The sequence below is a fragment of the Maylandia zebra genome, linkage group LG17 (assembly GCF_041146795.1).
Source record: "Maylandia zebra isolate NMK-2024a linkage group LG17, Mzebra_GT3a, whole genome shotgun sequence".
In the NCBI taxonomy this organism is placed as follows: domain Eukaryota; kingdom Metazoa; phylum Chordata; class Actinopteri; order Cichliformes; family Cichlidae; genus Maylandia; species Maylandia zebra.
This window is the reverse complement of record NC_135183.1, coordinates 19,612,680-19,630,903: the sequence shown is the minus strand read 5'-3', so window position 1 is coordinate 19,630,903 and position 18,224 is coordinate 19,612,680. Positions and strand designations below refer to the sequence as shown.

The 18,224-nt window shown below is 39.0% G+C and overlaps 1 protein-coding gene across 2 annotated transcripts in view; it reads right to left on the bottom strand.

Annotated features, from left to right (window-relative positions):
- LOC101478911 (leucine-rich repeat-containing G-protein coupled receptor 5) overlaps window positions 1-18,224 on the bottom strand; it is a 53,475-nt gene that overhangs the window by 21,379 nt on the left and 13,872 nt on the right. For both annotated transcript variants that reach the window (XM_014409286.4, XM_076875815.1), the window contains exons 2-6: window positions 17,347-17,418; window positions 15,355-15,426; window positions 13,124-13,195; window positions 4,098-4,313; window positions 2,659-2,730 (exon numbers count right to left, since the gene is read on the bottom strand). In XM_014409286.4, coding sequence (XP_014264772.2) covers window positions 2,659-2,730; window positions 4,098-4,313; window positions 13,124-13,195; window positions 15,355-15,426; window positions 17,347-17,418 — 504 coding nt within the window. The remainder of the gene's footprint in view (window positions 1-2,658; window positions 2,731-4,097; window positions 4,314-13,123; window positions 13,196-15,354; window positions 15,427-17,346; window positions 17,419-18,224) is intronic.

The following is an 18,224-nucleotide window of genomic DNA, read 5'->3' as shown; positions in this document are numbered from 1 at the left end:
CATAGGCATTAAGGCTAACTCTAATTTAGGACAATTTTGTTAATGAAAGTCAGCTCAAGATTTGGACATCTGCTGCCCTATGACAACTGGGATAAGCTCCAACCCAATGAATAAATGGGAAAAAAATGGATGGATGGATGGATGGACGACCATTATCAAATCTGGATTAGGAACATCAGCCATGCTCGACGCAAGCTTTGGATATTATCATTTTTAGATAGTCTGTACTGGAATGGTTGGCTCTTGGATAAACACCTTTACAGTGGGAATGGTGAGCTCTGCACACAGAGTGATAAACCTTAGCCAGTGAACTTGAAGAGTTCAAAGACAGACCCAATGAATGGGAAATACAGCAGGTGGAAATAAACCCAACTGATCCCTTAAGACTTGGTTTTCATTGACATATATTACTTTCTCTACTGAAAATAATTAAGAACATGCTATGGCTCATTATCTTGACTGTCAGGTGTCAGTCAGCATGGTGGTTTTTATTTTTGTGGGTTGGGTCATGTTACCCACAAACAGTCTCAAAGGTTTGTGTGGAGATGTTTTGAGAGCTGGATTTTGGTCTTCTGTTCACCACTGTTTCCGTCACTTACTGGAACCAGAAAATCTTAATTTGGCCAAAAGGGAGGAGGCCTACATGAAACATGAAAGAATGTTCTTCCACAAGTCGGATGTGTTTTCCTTTAGGTCTGATCAGAGCTTGGTTGCATTAATTTTTTTTCTGCTCTCATATCCGTTTTCCTGGTCCCTCTCTGTCTGTGTTTGTAGCTTCAGATGAACACGAGTCTCTGCTCTGGTTTATTATTGCTCATCATACAGGTACACAGCCTCCCAACACGCATACACACACAAACACATGCTGCCCATGAATGTGTGTGTGCATGAATAGTAATTATGATTAGCATACAGCCCAGGCCACACACAGAGCCAGCTAAGCGCACACAGAAGTATTTCCAAATGAAGTCCGTGTATGTTTGTGTGTTTAAACCTGCTTCTCTGGTTGACTGAGAAAACAGAAACATTTCTATCCACACACACATTCCTCAGATTATACGCACACACACAACATAAACACACACACACACAGGTTAATCTGCTCTGTCTCCATTTAATATTTCCATGTAAAATGCTTACTGGTGACGGCAGAAACAACTGGTATCTCGCCATAAAGCGTGTACTGGCTTGGATTGCAAATGGTTAAAATAAGATTGATGATCATTTTAAGAGCGAGCATTTCTCAGAAAATTCCCACATGTGTTTCTGTTCAAGCACGCGCCATTTTTTAGATCTTTTAAAATCAGCTGTATGTGGAGCTCATGATGCTGCTAGCCATCAGTAAACTGTACTGTATATTAATAATATACCTACAAATGACACAAATAGATGTTTTGATCTTGGACAAGTTGGTTGTAAAAAATATGTTTATGACAAAATAGAATATAAATCTAAAAAAAGCGTCTAACTTCTGTGATAAAGGTGAGGTTTTTACAGCCTATTTTTAGTCTTCCTCCCTGTATTAGTTAATTTCTGCCTTTATTTTGAAAGTCAGCAGCCTTTCATGTTTTTACTTCCTTCCTTTGTTCTTTTCCCACCCTGCTCACGGTCTTTATTGAGTTTCTCCCTCAATCTTTGTCTTCATCATCAATTCTTGCTCTCGAGTTTCTTGAGCCCTCCAATGACCCTGAGTTGGATAAAGGAAAGAAAATTGATGTTTTTCCATTGTGTGGATCTTATTGTTTATCTGAAAGCTCCAGATTCTTTATTTTTTCCATCAGCCTGACTGACCTGTCTCCTTGGTGTCTATAATTTGGATTGTTTACTAAGTTGAACAAAATAAATATGACGGCTCATCAAACAGACTGCAACTTAAGAAATCAAGAACAAACATGAAGAAACGTCAACACGTTGTGTTTTACGTGTTTTTGCAGCCTTTTTCTATTTGCTGGTGTTGCATTGCAGTTGATCTCACAGGGCCACTGTAAAGTGCCATTATATACATTGAGCCTGAATATACATATATGACAGAAAACAACATTAAAAAAATAAATGTATCAGATTTATCAATTGTTTTTTTTCTTCGTTTAACGTTTATTTATTACTTACTGCAGGGATCTCAAACTTTCTCCTGATAGTCAGAATTTGGCGTAATCCAGTCCAGCCCACTGAATGCCTTTGCAAACTGAAATAAATGCAGGGATGGAGTGCATAATTTTCAAACTAGATGTGGGCTCCAACTTATCAAAAAAAGATCATCAAGCTGTTTATTCTCTTCAAAGCCACAGATCTGAACTGTCGGCAGTTTTACAGTCTTACCATAGCTTGCCTTACCACATCAAAATAAAATATGTACGCTAAAGAGCAGTGCTAACATTGCTCTTTAAGGCTTTCTCTGGAGCTTTGCTGGTACTTTCTCTTTGTTTCCTTATATCTTTGTGCTAAGGTAGGCTAAAGATGAAACTCTTGAAAAGAAAGAAAAAAGATTCCTCCAAATCAGTGCAGGTTCTTTGAACATAAATCCCATTAAGGATCCTCTACAAATGTAAAAATTAAGGCTCTCTCATCTCCTAACCCTTCACCCTGACCCCAACTCAACCCTGACTGCTCCAACTCCTGCTCACACGCACTCACACGAGCGCACACACAGAAACTCACAGCGTCTCCAAACTGTGGAGTCCGTGGAAGCAGTTCGGTCCCATGGAAACGATCCTATTGTTGTTGAGATGCCTGGGGAGAGAGAGAGCGAGAGACTGATGGACTAATGAAGCAGACAAAGACTATGTGTGTGTGCGTGTGTGTGTGCGTTCTTTCAAAGGGGCCCAGGAGTCTCTCAAGAAGGTTTTTTTCTTTTGGTAATTTCATGCAAATTAGCTTCAAACCGATTGGACAAAAGGAATGACAGCAGACTTCAATGCTGCCGCGCTGAATGCCATCACACAAACAGAGAGCTTGCATGTTATTAAGGAGCTAATACAGATGGACGGGGACAGTCGCTTCCACGGTTGAACTTAATGCTCCTAACAAAAACACACACAGATAAAAACAAAAACACTACCCAAAAAGTGGAAAAGAGTTTCTGTAAGCCTGCATATGAAGAATAGATCTGATTTAAATCCTGATGTTTTAAGGTCAGTAAACTTAAGTTAAGCTTTTTGAAATGAGTTTAAATTAAATTACACCACACACAACTATTTTTCTGAATCTGAAGCAGATATATGGGCAAAGAATGAATTTTTATTTATCATTTAACTCATTTACAAAATTTTCAACTTTAAAATATATAGATACATTTTTAAAAAGATAAAACAAATTTAAGCTAAACTGTTGTAAGATGGTAGTCGGTGGTTATACCGCACCATCATTTTGGTAAACGAGATTCTCCTTTTGATCTCCTCACAGAGTGTTTGCCTGACTTAAACTTGATTGGTAAATGAAAATCATACTACAAGCAGGAAATAAATGAAATCCATTTGACCATGAAAAATCTTTTTCTCCCTTTTGCTACAGATTCTTTATGTTTATATACAAATCTCAGAAATCAGTTTCTGAGATTACAGCTACTGGATCTATGCTAAAAAATGTCTCAATTATAACAGAATAACAAAGTAAGATAGCCTACTAATAAACTATCTACCTAAATCTAATGTATGGTATGTTTGCTATGGACAACCACTGTTGGATTTACTCATAAATAAACCAAATTTAGCCAGCTCCTTTCATTGGTAACCAGCCTAGTTTAACAGCAAATCTACTACCAACACCATTAGTTAACTGGTCCTCCAAGACGGTCCTGTAAACATTCCAACCATTGTAGATAGTTGGAATGTACAGGCTATCCTGTATATATTGTACATACTATTGTTTGAGTACTTACGATTGTTTTTTTGTACTTTTTATATTTTACATTTATATTTATTATTGAAACTTGCACCAAGGGAGTGGCACTCCAATTTCGTTGTACTCTGTACAATGACAATAAAGGCTATTCTATTCTATTTCTATTCTATTCAATGGAACCCTAGTGTCACATAAGGTGTTCTACTCTATTCTACTCTATTTGTTTGCTCTGGATAACCCAAGTTGTGTATACATACAGCACCACCAGGCGGCCCAGCTTGCTGAAGGCATGGTCGGGGATGTGGCTGATGTGGTTGAGGGCAAGTGTCATGGCCTGCAGGGCAGGGAGCTCGCCCAGCGCCTCCACTGGGACCTCCCTCAGAGAGTTATCATCCAGCCAGAGGTGACGGAGTGAACGCAGGCCGGAGAAACAGCCAGCGGGAACACTAGAGATATGATTGGCGTCCAGTCGGCTATGAAGAGATATACACACTGAATTTAAATGTACATTCAAGCAAACAGTTATGTGTACATATATATGTAAATGCATTTATGAAGTTTCACACACACAATCTACACCCATTTTAGCTCCTACCTCAAAGCACACTGTGCGCTGTCGATCCTACGTGCTGCACAATAATATTCAATATTTACTGTTATATTCACATAGATCATCACGATGATGTTGTTTATTATATTGCTCTTTTTTTTTGCTTGCTCTCTCTTTTTTCGTTCTCAACAGTTGATCCAGGTGATTGATATGTGTATTTTTTGTCTGTTTGTTTTGTTGGTTTTTGTTTTTTGCCCTTCATCACCGTTCCTCTTGCCTGCTGTTTTTCTTTCCCTCTTTCTTTCTCCCTTTTCTTTCCCCCAGTCAAGTCTGTCCCATGTGTAGCAAGTGAAAATAAAATAAAATAAACAATAAAAGCAAAGGTGAATCAAAAAGACCAATACAGCAAGGCCGGGATGATCCATTTGGTAAAATAAATCTGTTGGGCATCTTTCTTTGCCTTTAGACAATAATTCTGATGGCAAAAGAACCAAACGGGACAGGCGGGAAAAAAAAAAGTTTCACTGAGCAATTCTGTATACATATTGCCAATGAGTCAGGTTGGTGCAAACACATAACTGTATATAATATGCAGAATGTAAGATTTTTGGTACTAAAAGTTTTTTGCTCTTTGCCAGTAAACGAGAGGTAATTTCAAAACCCGATGATCCTATAATATTTGCACATAGGAAAGGATGGCTAGCTAGCTCCAGATATCAGATAGAAACATCAGAAATCTTAAACTATTGGCCATTATCCCCAGAGACTGGGACGATTCCCAGATTGGTTTAATCAATAAATTAGGGACAAGATTTAGGGTTGGCTCCAAAATTAAATTTTCTGTTTGGAGGTATTTAGAAATCTAGCAACGTTTCTGATTCAACTGTAGAAACATAAAAATTAATAAACAGCCTTTTAAATTGAAGAGTTTTCTTTTTCTTTAAACTAACAACATACAGTACAAAAAAGTGCAGTTACTAAAAAAAATGGTAAAAAAAAACAAAACCCCAAAACAAAACAACAACAACAACAAAACAAAAACAAAGACTAAATTTAGTGATGGAACCTTCGACTTCTGGGCCCTATTTCAGGAAGCCGGTTTAGTGCAAACTCTGAGTAAGTATACCCTGGGTTAACGAAAACTCTGGGTTTTCGGTTTCACAAAGCGAGTTTAGATTAATTCTGAGTGAGTTACTATGACGACACACTCCATGAAGCTAACCTGCCCCCTAGCAGGTTTACTTCAACTAACCCTGACGTTCTCCGCCTCTTTGTCAGAAACCTGACTGTAGGAAGTCTCAGACATGGCGTGTCCCTTCCTTGAAGAGCCAGTAGATGTTGAAACCCAAATTCTCCGCAGAGCTCTCCGCCGGGAGAGAGTGATTAGAGCGCGTTTGGACATTTTATCATTTCCTGATGATTTCCTGTGTGAACGTTACCGTTTTTCAGCACAATCTATAATTTATTTGAATAACATCCTCAGGCCTAATATTGCTCATGTGACACATCGCGGACATCCTCTCAGTTCTGTACATATTATTTGTATTGCACTTCGGTTTTTTGCAAACGGGAGCTTTCTGTATAATATTGGTTACGCTGAGCACGTTTCCAAGGCTACCGTCTGTCGGGCAGTCAGGAATGTTACAGTTGCACTGAAACGTCTCCTGTACTCGTTTGTGGTGTTCCCCGGTCATAGACCCACAAGATTTATCAAAGAGGGATGCCACAAAATTGCAGGTATCAGGATGACCAAAACTTAATTCATGATGTGGTGATATTTGAACTACTACTTAAATTTTACATTTATTTTCACGGTTCCCAGGCGTGATTGGCTGTACAGATGGCACTCACATTCCAATCATTGCTCCTTCAGTAAATGAAGGAGACTATGTGAACAGGAAGTCTTTCCACAGCATTAATGTACAGGTACATACAGTGGGGCAAAAAAGTATTTAGTCAGCCACCGATTGTGCAAGTTCCCCCACTTAAAATGATGACAGAGGTCAGTAATTTGCACCAGAGGTACACTTCAACTGTGAGAGACAGAATGTGAAAAAAAAATCCATGAATTCACATGGTAGGATTTGTAAAGAATTCATTCGTAAATCAGGGTGGAAAATAAGTATTTGGTCACCTCAAACAAGGAAAATCTCTGGCTCTCACAGACCTGTAACGTCTTCTGTAAGAAGCTTTTCTGTCCCCCACTCGTTACCTGTATGAATGGCACCTGTTTGAACTCATCATCTGTATAAAAGACACCTGTCCACAGCCTCAAACAGTCAGACTCCAAACTCCGCCATGGCCAAGACCAAAGAGCTTTCGAAGGACACCAGGAAAAGTATTGTAGACCTGCACCAGACTGGGAAGAGTGAATCTACAATAGGCAAGCAGCTTGGTGTGAAAAAAATCAACTGTGGGAGCAATCATCAGAAAATGGAAGACATACAAGACCACTGATAATCTCCCTCGATCTGGGGCTCCACGCAAGATCTCATCCCGTGGGGTCAAAATGATCATGAGAACGGTGAGCAAAGATCCCAGAACCACACGGGGGGACCTGGTGAATGACCTGCAGAGAGCTGGGACCAAAGTAACAAAGGTCACCATCAGTAACACACTACAACGGCAGGGAATCAAATCCCGCAGTGCCAGACGTGTTCCGCTGCTGAAGCCAGTGCATGTCCAGGCCCGTCTGAAGTTTGCCAGAGAGCACATGGATGATACAGCAGAGGATTGGGAGAATGTCATGTGGTCAGATGAAACCAAAGTAGAACTTTTTGGTATAAACTCAACTCGTCGTGTTTGGAGGAAGAAGAATACTGAGTTGCATCCCAAGAACACCATACCTACTGTGAAGCATGGGGGTGGAAACATCATGCTATGGGGCTGTTTTTCTGCCAAGGGGACAGGACGACTGATCCGTGTTAAGGACAGAATGAATGGGGCCATGTATCGTGAGATTTTGAGCCAAAACCTCCTTCCATCAGTGAGAACTTTGAAGATGAAACGAGGCTGGGTCTTCCAACATGACAATGATCCAAAACACACCGCCCGGGCAACAAAGGAGTGGCTCCGTAAGAAGCATTTGAAAGTCCTGGAGTGGCCTAGCCAGTCTCCAGACCTCAACCCCATAGAAAATCTGTGGCGGGAGTTGAAAGTCCGTGTTGCTCGGCGACAGCCCCAAAACATCACTGCTCTCGAGAAGATCTGCATGGAGGAATGGGCCAAAATACCAGCTACTGTGTGTGCAAACCTGGTAAAGACCTATAGTAAACGTTTGACCTCTGTTATTGCCAACAAAGGTTATGTTACAAAGTATTGAGTTGTATTTTTGTTATTGACCAAATACTTATTTTCCACCCTGATTTACCAATAAATTCTTTACAAATCCTACCATGTGGATTCATGGATTTTTTTTTCACATTCTGTCTCTCACAGTTGAAGTGTACCTCTGGTGCAAATTACTGACCTCTGTCATCATTTTAGGAGGGGGAACTTGCACAATCGGTGGCTGACTAAATACTTTTTTGCCCCACTGTAGCTCCCTGTAGCATTTCAAACTAACAAATTATTTCATTATAGTAATGGATGCTAATTTGTGTTCTCTGCACTGTGAAGATCATATGTGATGCTGCCAACATTATCACAAATATGGAAGCCAACTGCTCAGCCTCTGTGAGTGGTGGTGGTGGAGGACCTCCACCTGTTTTTCGGGCCTCCGCTTTTTTTTCTGTTGGCTATAACGGGTCACATTTGAGCATACAGACTAAGCAAATATGTACTTGTAATGTGCTCAGATAATTTCAATAAGTGCTTACAGAGGGGAAATTAATGTAGCCTCTAACTGCAATTGATTTACATCGGACAAACAGACCAAGCACTATGGCTCATAATACCATTACACCTCACCTGTTTGGACTATATTTTTATATTTCATTTTTACTTGCTGCCAGGAACGTTTGGGGCCTGTTGGGTTGCACCTGCGCTCACATCACATCACAAAATAAAATGTATAAAATATAAAATAAAATAAAATATAATAAAATAACGTGTTAAATGGGTGGAAATCCCTAGATCAATGTTTAAATTAACACTCACGCATTGACTCTGTCGGCTATGTTTTGCCATGCATGCTCCCTTTCTTTTGCAGCTGAGGCTGTGTTACTTTTTTTCCGCAAAATTTGCGTGTTATCGGCATATGCTGCCATCAGAATTTCGGCCTCAAGTGCTGTAAAATACATTGACCGCGCCTTCTTTCCCTCCGTCTCCATGGTGACTCGCTTAATCTGTGCTCCACTAATCAGGGCTTTATGTATCCTCGTGCTTTAACTTGGGGTTAAAGCAACTCCGCGTTGACTGAACTAATTGTTATCAGCCTTTCTGAATCCGAATATTCCGAGTTGGACAGTTCGGGGTTACTCAACCCTGAGTATCGTTTTTCACTCTGAGTTTTCTAAACCGGCTTCCTGAAATAGGGCCCTGCTCTGCAGATAACATACTAATTTCTCATTTTTAATAAAAAGTACAAAAAACCCAGCCATCCTTTCTGCAATTTTTAACTTAATGCGGCATTATAGTTACATAATTAAGACACTTTAGAACTAATAACTCTCTTTACTGATTAAATTATTATTAAATTATTCACATAATAACAGAAAACATCTACTTTTTGAGATGCACAATAAAAGCTCTATGTTTAGAGACTCAAAATGCAAAACTGAAGGCTTCACTTCACTGTCTGTTCAAGAGGAACATTAGAAATCAAGTGTTTGACCAGCAGCAAAGGAATGATCGGCAGGCTGCTCAAGCACCACTCAACCAGCCTCTCGGCTCTCAGGTCAAATGAAGGTATTTTAATGACCACACTTATTACTCATGTGATTGTGTGGATTTTGTGAGTCGGACAAAGGCATAGCTCTCAAAAAGCAGGAAAATTAAAACAATAAGCCTTAATAAGTGAGTGACTGAACATTTGTTAGGCAGTGGTATTAAACAATGCAAAGACGCAAAAATAATTGCTTAATTATTTGAACTGAAGCATTTAAAGGTCCATTTTAATTTGTTTGTGTCTTGTTTATGTGTTAATTAACTTCTATACACATGTTACAGCATCAAAACATTTTTTTCAGTCTTACCACCCTGTTTGATTTTTAACTGTGTTGCTCAAAGAGAGGTTGTTAGGTAGAGCTGGATCAGGTGACCCTGAACCCTCTCTTAGTTACGCTGCAATAGACACTGACCACTTCTTCTTCACTCATCTGTTTTCACTCTTCATGAGTTTATACACCACTGTTTAATCATTACCTAATTCATTTTAAATTCTGGCTCTCTTTCACAGTGTGTCTTTTGTTCTGTTTCCTTCCCCTCACCCCAGCTGGTTGCAGATGGCTGCTCCTTCTTAAGCATTGTTCTGTAAGAGATTTCTTCCTGTTAAAAGGGAGTTTTGCCTTCTCACTGTTGCCAAGTGCTTGCTCATAAACTGAGTCATCTGATTGTTGGGGTTTCCTCTTTACACAACAATTTAGGGGCTGAGGCAACATTTGTTGTGTTTAGCACTATATAAATACAACTTATTTGAATATTATAATACATAAATACTTGGTATAGCTTTTCCTGTTTTTTATAATATGAATAAAATCTGATAGACAGTGTTTTAATATTTCCCAATATGGAACATTTTACCTTTAACACCTGTTGATTTGTGCTCTGAATCAGGGAAGTTTGATTCAGATATAGATGTTGCATATAGGATAAATGATAATTCTGCTAATGCTACATGCTCAGATTAAACTCAGTGATTGACTGATTGGGTGTGGGGATATTTGAGATATTGGCACAGAGATGTCTAAGGGTCTGGTCTTAATTTACTAATTGACCAGTTTAATATTAATTTTAAAAAGTTACTGAATATCATTCAGTTCCCTTTTACTGACTTTTGCTGTCTTGAGTTCAGGCAGAAAACTCACAGCTCTTTTGCAGGCTGTGCAACATAAACATGCAAGATCTGTAGATATAAAGAGAGAGCTGACTGTATGTTCATCCTAACAGTAGTTCCTCTGTTCACATGGAGAGAGAAGAGAAGGATGGGACTTCACATAATTGTCCATTAGATAAATGAGAGAGACCTTAGACCAAAAGAAAGACTCAGACGTCTCCATTCTTATACCCTTATCTTCCCCCCCCCCCCCCCCCGAACACACACACACACACACACACACACACACACACACACACACACACACACACACACACACACACACACACACACACAGCGAGAGAGAGGTACAGTTTCAGTATAATTACTGTGTGTTATCAGGCTCAGAGAACACACTCGCTGCACTACATACATTAATATACTGAGCCGTGTGTGTGAGACAGATTCCTTTCCACCAAAGAGTAAAATGAAACGAAGGGATTAGTGCAGCGCTCCCTTTTTTGCACTACAGACCGGTTTATACCTTTAAGCTGTCGCGGATAAATACAACAAAATGAAACCAGTACTGGTAGCAAAAAAAGGAAGATTTATTCATCACCAGTGTTGGTCAAGTTAATTGAAAAAGGTTATCAGTAACTAATCACTGATTACTTCCCCCAAAAAGTAATCCTGTTACTTTACTGATTACTTATTTTCAAAAGTAATTAATTGTTAGTTACTTAGTTACTTTTTAAAAACACGATTTACAACCTGAATAGGTAATAAAGAAATCATTCAGCCCAATTCTACTTTTACTGCATAATCCATCATATAAAATGTAATCAAATGGAAAGGTCCCTTTTTAAAACTTGTTTTATTAGTTTTAATCTTTTAACTTTATGCATCAAGCAAAAATTCAATTATATGCAACATTCTCTGACTGGAAGAAATTTGTTTAACATTTAAACCTATTTTCTGCACATCCCAGCACATAAAATAAAATATTTTTTTGTGTTTACACTCAGTCTTTCAAATAGATGCAAGTAAAACACAGCAGAAAATATCAAAGACTCAGTGGTCCTGTTGCTCTATTTTCACCTGTATAGCAGGCAGAGGATTACCCTGGTGCAGATGTGCCGCAGCAGTCAGTGGAAGAATCTGCGAGTTTGTCTATGAATTTCACATTCCGTCGTAGCGCACTCGGTGCTTGCTTGGAAGTTAAGGGTTTTTTCGCTGTAAAAATAAGTTTTCTTCCCACGCAGTGAACAGCAGACGCTAATGTTTTTGTCACTTTTTACGGAATCAAACTCAAAGTAAGGTCAGTACTTCCACGCTTTAAACACTGCACGCTCATACTCTCTCCCGCACTCGATATATGATCCATTGTTTATCTGCACACAGCTGTTTCCACGAATGTCGTACTCGCTTACGTCATTGTCACTCTTGCAAAAAAAATCACAGTTTTAGTAATGCAGTAACGCGGCGTGCTTACGGGAAAGTAACAGTAATCTAATTACCTTTTTTTGCAATAGTAATCCCTTACATTACTTGAAAAAAGTAATCGGATTACAGTAACACGTTACGCGCTACTGCCCATCTCTTTTCATAACACATTCAAAGACCCAGGGAAACCGAGTTAACCCTTCAAACCCTGACCTAATTTACCCTTTAAACCAGGGGAAGACAACTCCAGGCCTTATGAGCAGATGTCCTGCAGGTTTTAGATGTGTCCTTGATCTAACACAGCTGATTCAAATGGCTAAATTACCTCCGCAACATGTCTTGAAGTTCCCCAGAGGCCTGGTAATGAACTACTCATTTGATTCAGGTGTGTTGACCCAGGGTGAGATCTAAAACCAGCAGGACACCGGCCCTCGGGGCCTGGAGTTGCCCATCCTTGCTGAAAATGCTAACCGTCACCCGTGATGGGTTAGGGTTTAAAGGGTTAACAACAAAAACGATAAAAAAATAACAATTAAAACAGATAAAAACTCTGAAAACTCAACTCTCACGGCCCGGTACCAAACGACTTGGGTTGAGGACCGCTGGATTAGTGTGTCTATATGTGTATTATTCATTTTTTGTAGGAAAATTAAGCCATTTTAATATCGCATGGACTTATTATTGGTTATTGGTAACTTTATTGTCCCTAACGGGAAATTGATTTGCAGTATGTCCGTACAAACAAACAAACAGACAACCAACACATCACATACACACTCCAAAATAATATAATATAATATAATATAATATAAGCCTGAGAAAACAACCTAGATTTTTCATCAAAAAAGTACAATGTGCAATGGCAACAACACTTATGGTTTAGTGTTATTAACTATGATAATAGCAGTAGGTACAAAAGACAATCTATGTCTCTTTGTCTTCACTGCAGGCACTTTATAACGACGACCTGATGGAAGCAGTTGAAAATCATTAAAGAGAGGATGATCTGAGCACAACAGGACAGAGGTTGCCTTCCTCAGCACATAAAAACATATGTGCTGAGGAATATGTTAAAAACATGTTTTAACAAATGTTCCCATAAGATACATCAATAGCACAAAGACAGAGGGTGTAGTTTAACTTGGGGCTAAAGTTAGGTTAAAGGTATAGTTATATTAAGCATAGATTCAAAATTAGGTTTACATAAGACAAATGATTATAGCACACAAAGGAATTTAAGAGAAACTAAAATAATACACAGTATTAATAAAAGCTAAAATGTGTGGTCAGTAAAATGGCACGGTATATTTATAAAGTAAGAATTAACATAATATAATACACGAAACTAAAAAAAACCAAAGTGAAATGTGACTCACAGTGACTGCAGGTTGTGCAGGTTGTTGAAGGCTTCAGCAGGAACAGATCTCAACTGGTTGTTTTGAAGCATCCTGTAAAAACGCAATCAAAACTTTAACAAAAAGTGTTAAACGCAACAAAACAACACAAAGATGGTTTACAAGGACCACATTTTGGGAAATACTAGAGTCGCATGTATATCTACAGGATAATCAGAAGCCAGTAATCTTAGCATAAAGTCTGGAAATTAAGGAAATAGATTAAAAGTGGTGAATAACTATTTTTATACTTGTCTGTGTTGTGTTGTGATTTTTAAAAAAATATTTTAGTTTATAATATTGGTTTGTTAAAGGATATATCCTCCTTTTCTTCAAGACATGTTTGTATATTAAGTAATAAATCAGACTTCATAGATAAACATACCTGGGTGTCATCTGCATAGCAAACAAACATGTATTCTGTGTTATCTAAAATATTGTCTATGCCTTTCAAAACTGCAGCTTTCACTGCCAATGCTCCTGGTTGCAGAGTGACTAAAAATAGACTGCTTACTCTGTTTTGGCCTGTATATGCTTGCATTTTTTTTTTTATGTTGATAGGTTATGTTCTTTTAGATCAAAACCCATTAAGTGCAACAATAAACATGATGTTAATGAAATGAAAAAGTATTTAAAGTATACTATATACTAAGTAAAGTATTAAAAAAGTTTAATACCAGATAAATATCTGTAAAGTACCAAATAATTCTATGAATACAAAGATGTTTATACTTAATAGTAATATTGACATGTTGTGTTGGCTTCAATACAAGACTCAAATATATTTTGAGGCTCCCTACAGATTTTGGGGACAAAATAATTAGCTCAAAATGGCTCTTTAGATTGTAGAAGTTACTGGCCCATGAAAATATAATAGGCCCTAGTGCACAACCCTGTGGAACTCCATTTATTACAGAATTTGTTTTGTAAATCTTTTAGAAGTTTCTGTGTTACCTGGAAACTTATTTTCTTGCTTTCTTTCTGTGTTGGTCAATCCCAATTATTTTATGAAGTCTAACAATAAAACAAAAAATGTGAAACGTCCATTCATAAAACACAGCCAGCTGTGGCTCAGGAGGAAGAGCGGGTCTCTCTCAATCAGAAGGTGAGATGTTTAATCTCTAGTTACTTCAGCCAGCATGTCAAAGTCTTTTTGGACAAGATATCGACCCCTGAGTTGTCCCTGATTAATCCGTGTGAGTGGGTGTGTCAAGGTGCATAGGCATAAAAAAACAATTGCATGAATGTGTATGATATTGGGTGAATGAGGCTTGTAATTAAAAAGCCCTTTGTGTGTTCAGTTTGAGTAGAAAAATGCTTTACCAAATACCAAGTTTCAAGACTAATAATGTGTATGATTGTAGCTTTTAGAAATATTATAAAGACAGTACTATAAAGTGCTGCAATAACAGGAGTTCAACAGTCCCAATGTTTACAGATCAATAAAATAGAAAATTAACTGACCCAGAAATGAACAGAGAGAAGAATGAAAGACAACAGAATAATGTGTTGGTACGAGCGAATGTGTAAAATGTAAACAGGGAACAGAAGTGTTGTTCCAAACTGCAGAAACTGTGCACTAAACCGAGACACACATGAAATGTTCAAAGTGTCTCTGTGAATGATTAGCACCAGTAAACATACCACACAATATTCCAGTGTTTGTGTGCGTGCTTGTGTGTGTGTGTCCGGGGGGTAGGAGGTGGGTGAGGGTTGTGGAGAGGGTGGGGTTGAGTTGCTATCTTTCTGAGGACCCTTATCAGTTTTAAACAATCGTAATCTGTTAGATCGCACCTTTATCACTGATGCTTTATGCACCCCGATGTAAACCGTATACAGCTCTTATCTTACTCCAGTCCCATTTATCTTTGAACATGTGTGAAGTCTCCAGTGAAGTTTCACTGCTTGCACAATGACAATAAAGCTCTCTGATGCATCTTGGCCAATCTTTACAAATTCAAAGGACGTTTAAAGGTCAAGATCAAGTTTGAAGGAACAGATCTTAATACAGGTAGAGAATAGCCCAGTAAAAATAGCCCAGCAGAGACAGTATAATGGGATTAAACAGTCTAGGTTAAACACCAAAAACCAATAAATGGGTTTTTTTTAGTGTTTAACCAGGATGTTCTTTTAGGAACATATTCACATAACAATCATAAAATATGTATGTTTGCTGAGGCATCATGCCAGTGAGGAAATATGTGTGAACTTACAGCACTTTGAGGTTGTAGAGGCCAGTGAACGCTCCTCTGGGGATGAAGGTCAGATCATTTCCCGCCAAACGCCTGAGACACAGAGAGAGAGAGATTATAAGCATTACTGACTTCAGATCATTTTTGGCCAAATTAGCATAAAAATGAACTAAATGAGGGATGTGTTTACAAATGGAAAATATTTTTTAATGTTTCTATGAGGAGTCCAAAGTGAATGTTTTTTGTGTACAGCCATGAATATCTTTTACACAGGGTGACCCCAAAGCACCATGTCAGTCTATAAACAGCCTCCAAATATGAAAATGAAACATGTACCGGTATGAGAAAAGGTGTCCTCTTCAGTGTTCCAAGTAAACTTCAGATGAAGTGCCACCATCACCTTTCAGCGTGTCCACCCCCATCAGAGATGGGCCAACCAATCAAAGCTGCTGCATTCATGCTAACAAAGTGTCTCAAAAAGAGGGCTTTTACTATTCTTTTACACTTTGGCAGTGGGTCCTTAGTGCTTTTGGTGCTTGCTGTTGTAGGTGGAGGCATTTACAAAGGAGTATTAGACATTAAGAACATTGTTTTAAGATAAATTATTATTGTTCATGTTGAGAATAAAGTGGGAATACGGAGGTTAAAATTGTTTCAAGTCAAACAGCTGCCACGGCTGCTATACTCTCTACAAAATACCATTTCAACTTTAATCTCAAAATTTTGGATTTATTCTCAAAATGAATAATAATAATGAAAAAAAAAATCCTTTTCATTCCTAATGTAGAACTCATACTCCGCTGTGGGTATTTCCTCAATTATGGGCCTGTTGTTTGTTGTTTTACTTCTTCAGACGGGACGTCAGAACACAGTCCAGGTGAGGATGTTAACAGCAAATCCTTGAGCTTGCAGGGTTTACTGCAACCAACATTTATCTTAATATTTTGAAACGTTTCCGAGTTTAATGCAAAAATATGACATCTTATATGCTGAATATGACAGCATCTTATCTCATCTTTAGAAGATGCCATTCCTAAGCAATTAAAATTTAGAGCTGCTTGGATACAGTCTGCAAGATGAACTGATGAATTTGTTTCCAAAAACTCACAAGTTTAGCTTTAAGACTCGCACTGAGCATCATCTTTTAGACAAGTTGACAGTCAGACATCAGGTGTGTTTGGGGATCCGTGTTTCCAGCACACACGGTGCTTTCATTTCAAACCAACAGCAAAACACTGACCCACAGTGGGTCCTGTAGGTCTGTATGTTTTTCAGGGGCCACACAAAGTTCAGCCAGTCTGCCTACACCCAGCATGCATCTGTGCGGTGTCCTATCGCCGCAGTGACGTTTCTCACGCTGCGGTGACAAATATCACACACACACACAGACACATACAGCTGGCAGCAGAGCATAACAGCAGTCAGAGTCATGTTCAGGTCCCTGTGAGGTCAGCCTCGCTGTCTCTCGGCTCCCCAGCTTTAAGGAAATGTTCGTACAGGACGTGGCGGCTGCTAGGTGAGGAGAGATGGGATTACATATCATCTCCTCACAGATACATGAGCTCAACGCCCGCTCAGACACCCTCACTTTCATCCATCTCAGTCCATCGCCCACCAACAAGAGTTCGTAAGATATCTGATCATGTGTGGAGACTTGAAGGATGATAAAGAAGAAAACATATACAAGGTGTGGAGAGGAGATTCTGAGAACAGGTTCTTAAAAGCTACAAGCCTGGTTTAAGTTAGCCTGATTGTTGGTTCAAGGTCATCTTTTCGTGCACCTCTGGACCACTTTAGAGAGGCTTCTACTTTTAGAGCAGCTATTAGCGGTGTCATCGTGTCACCTTGCACTTGTACCTCTGTGATATATGCTGAATCTTCTCCATTGTTTCGAAATGGCAAGACTTCTTCTGAGTCTACACTGACTTCAAGTAAGTCTTCAGGAAATAAGTACAGGTTGTGTAAAGGCCCTCTGAAATGATGAAAACATGACCATGTGTTTGTGTGACTCACAGCTCCTCCAGGAAGTGCAGGTTGGACAGAGCTCCACTGGATAACACAGTCAGATTATTCATACTGAGATCACTGCAGAGACACAGAGAGAGAGAGAGAGAGACTGTTAGTGTCGCTCTATCTTTAGCTTTAGTCAGTCACATCTGACCTTTTGGCTCAGACGTGACTGACACACCTGGATTTGTAAGTACAGAAACAAAACAGAGCATAAACTAATAAAAAGTCATCCAATACATATTAATGAATCAGTGTTGACTGTAAAAATAATGACACACATTGAAAATAAACAGAATTATTTAGACTTATGAATTATTAAAGAACCACAGAGACCTGTTTATGCTCAGACACAGGAACCATTCAACAGCCTTCGCATGTAAAAACATTTAGTCTGACAACCTCTGGGAGCCCCGTTACGCATATATTTCCACATTTGTGAAGACCCCTCATGCTGAACCCAAACTAATGTCCCGCTGTTAATGTAGGGGAGCCAATCAGAAAAATGATGGCTTTAATAGGAAGCACTAAAACAAATCGCTTCAGACAGAAGATCTGAACTGAAGGGCTGCACGAAGGCCCAGTATAAGATTAAAAAGGATTATTTTGCAATTTCAATCACACAAATCCAGTCTAGCAGAGTTCAGGGTAAAAACGAGGTGGACATGAGTGTAGCGGTTTCCTATGCACAGAGTTAGACATACAAGCACATAAACACACCCATGCAGGACTTCCCGCCTCTTTTAAGGCCGGTGAAAGGAATGAGTCAACACACACCTGAGTGAGAAACAAGACAGGAGTAGAAATTACTGGAAACACTGAAAGCAGGAGAGCCGGAGGAAAGAAAGGAGCAGGTTTCCCTCCTTCACGCTTGCTCACAGTGA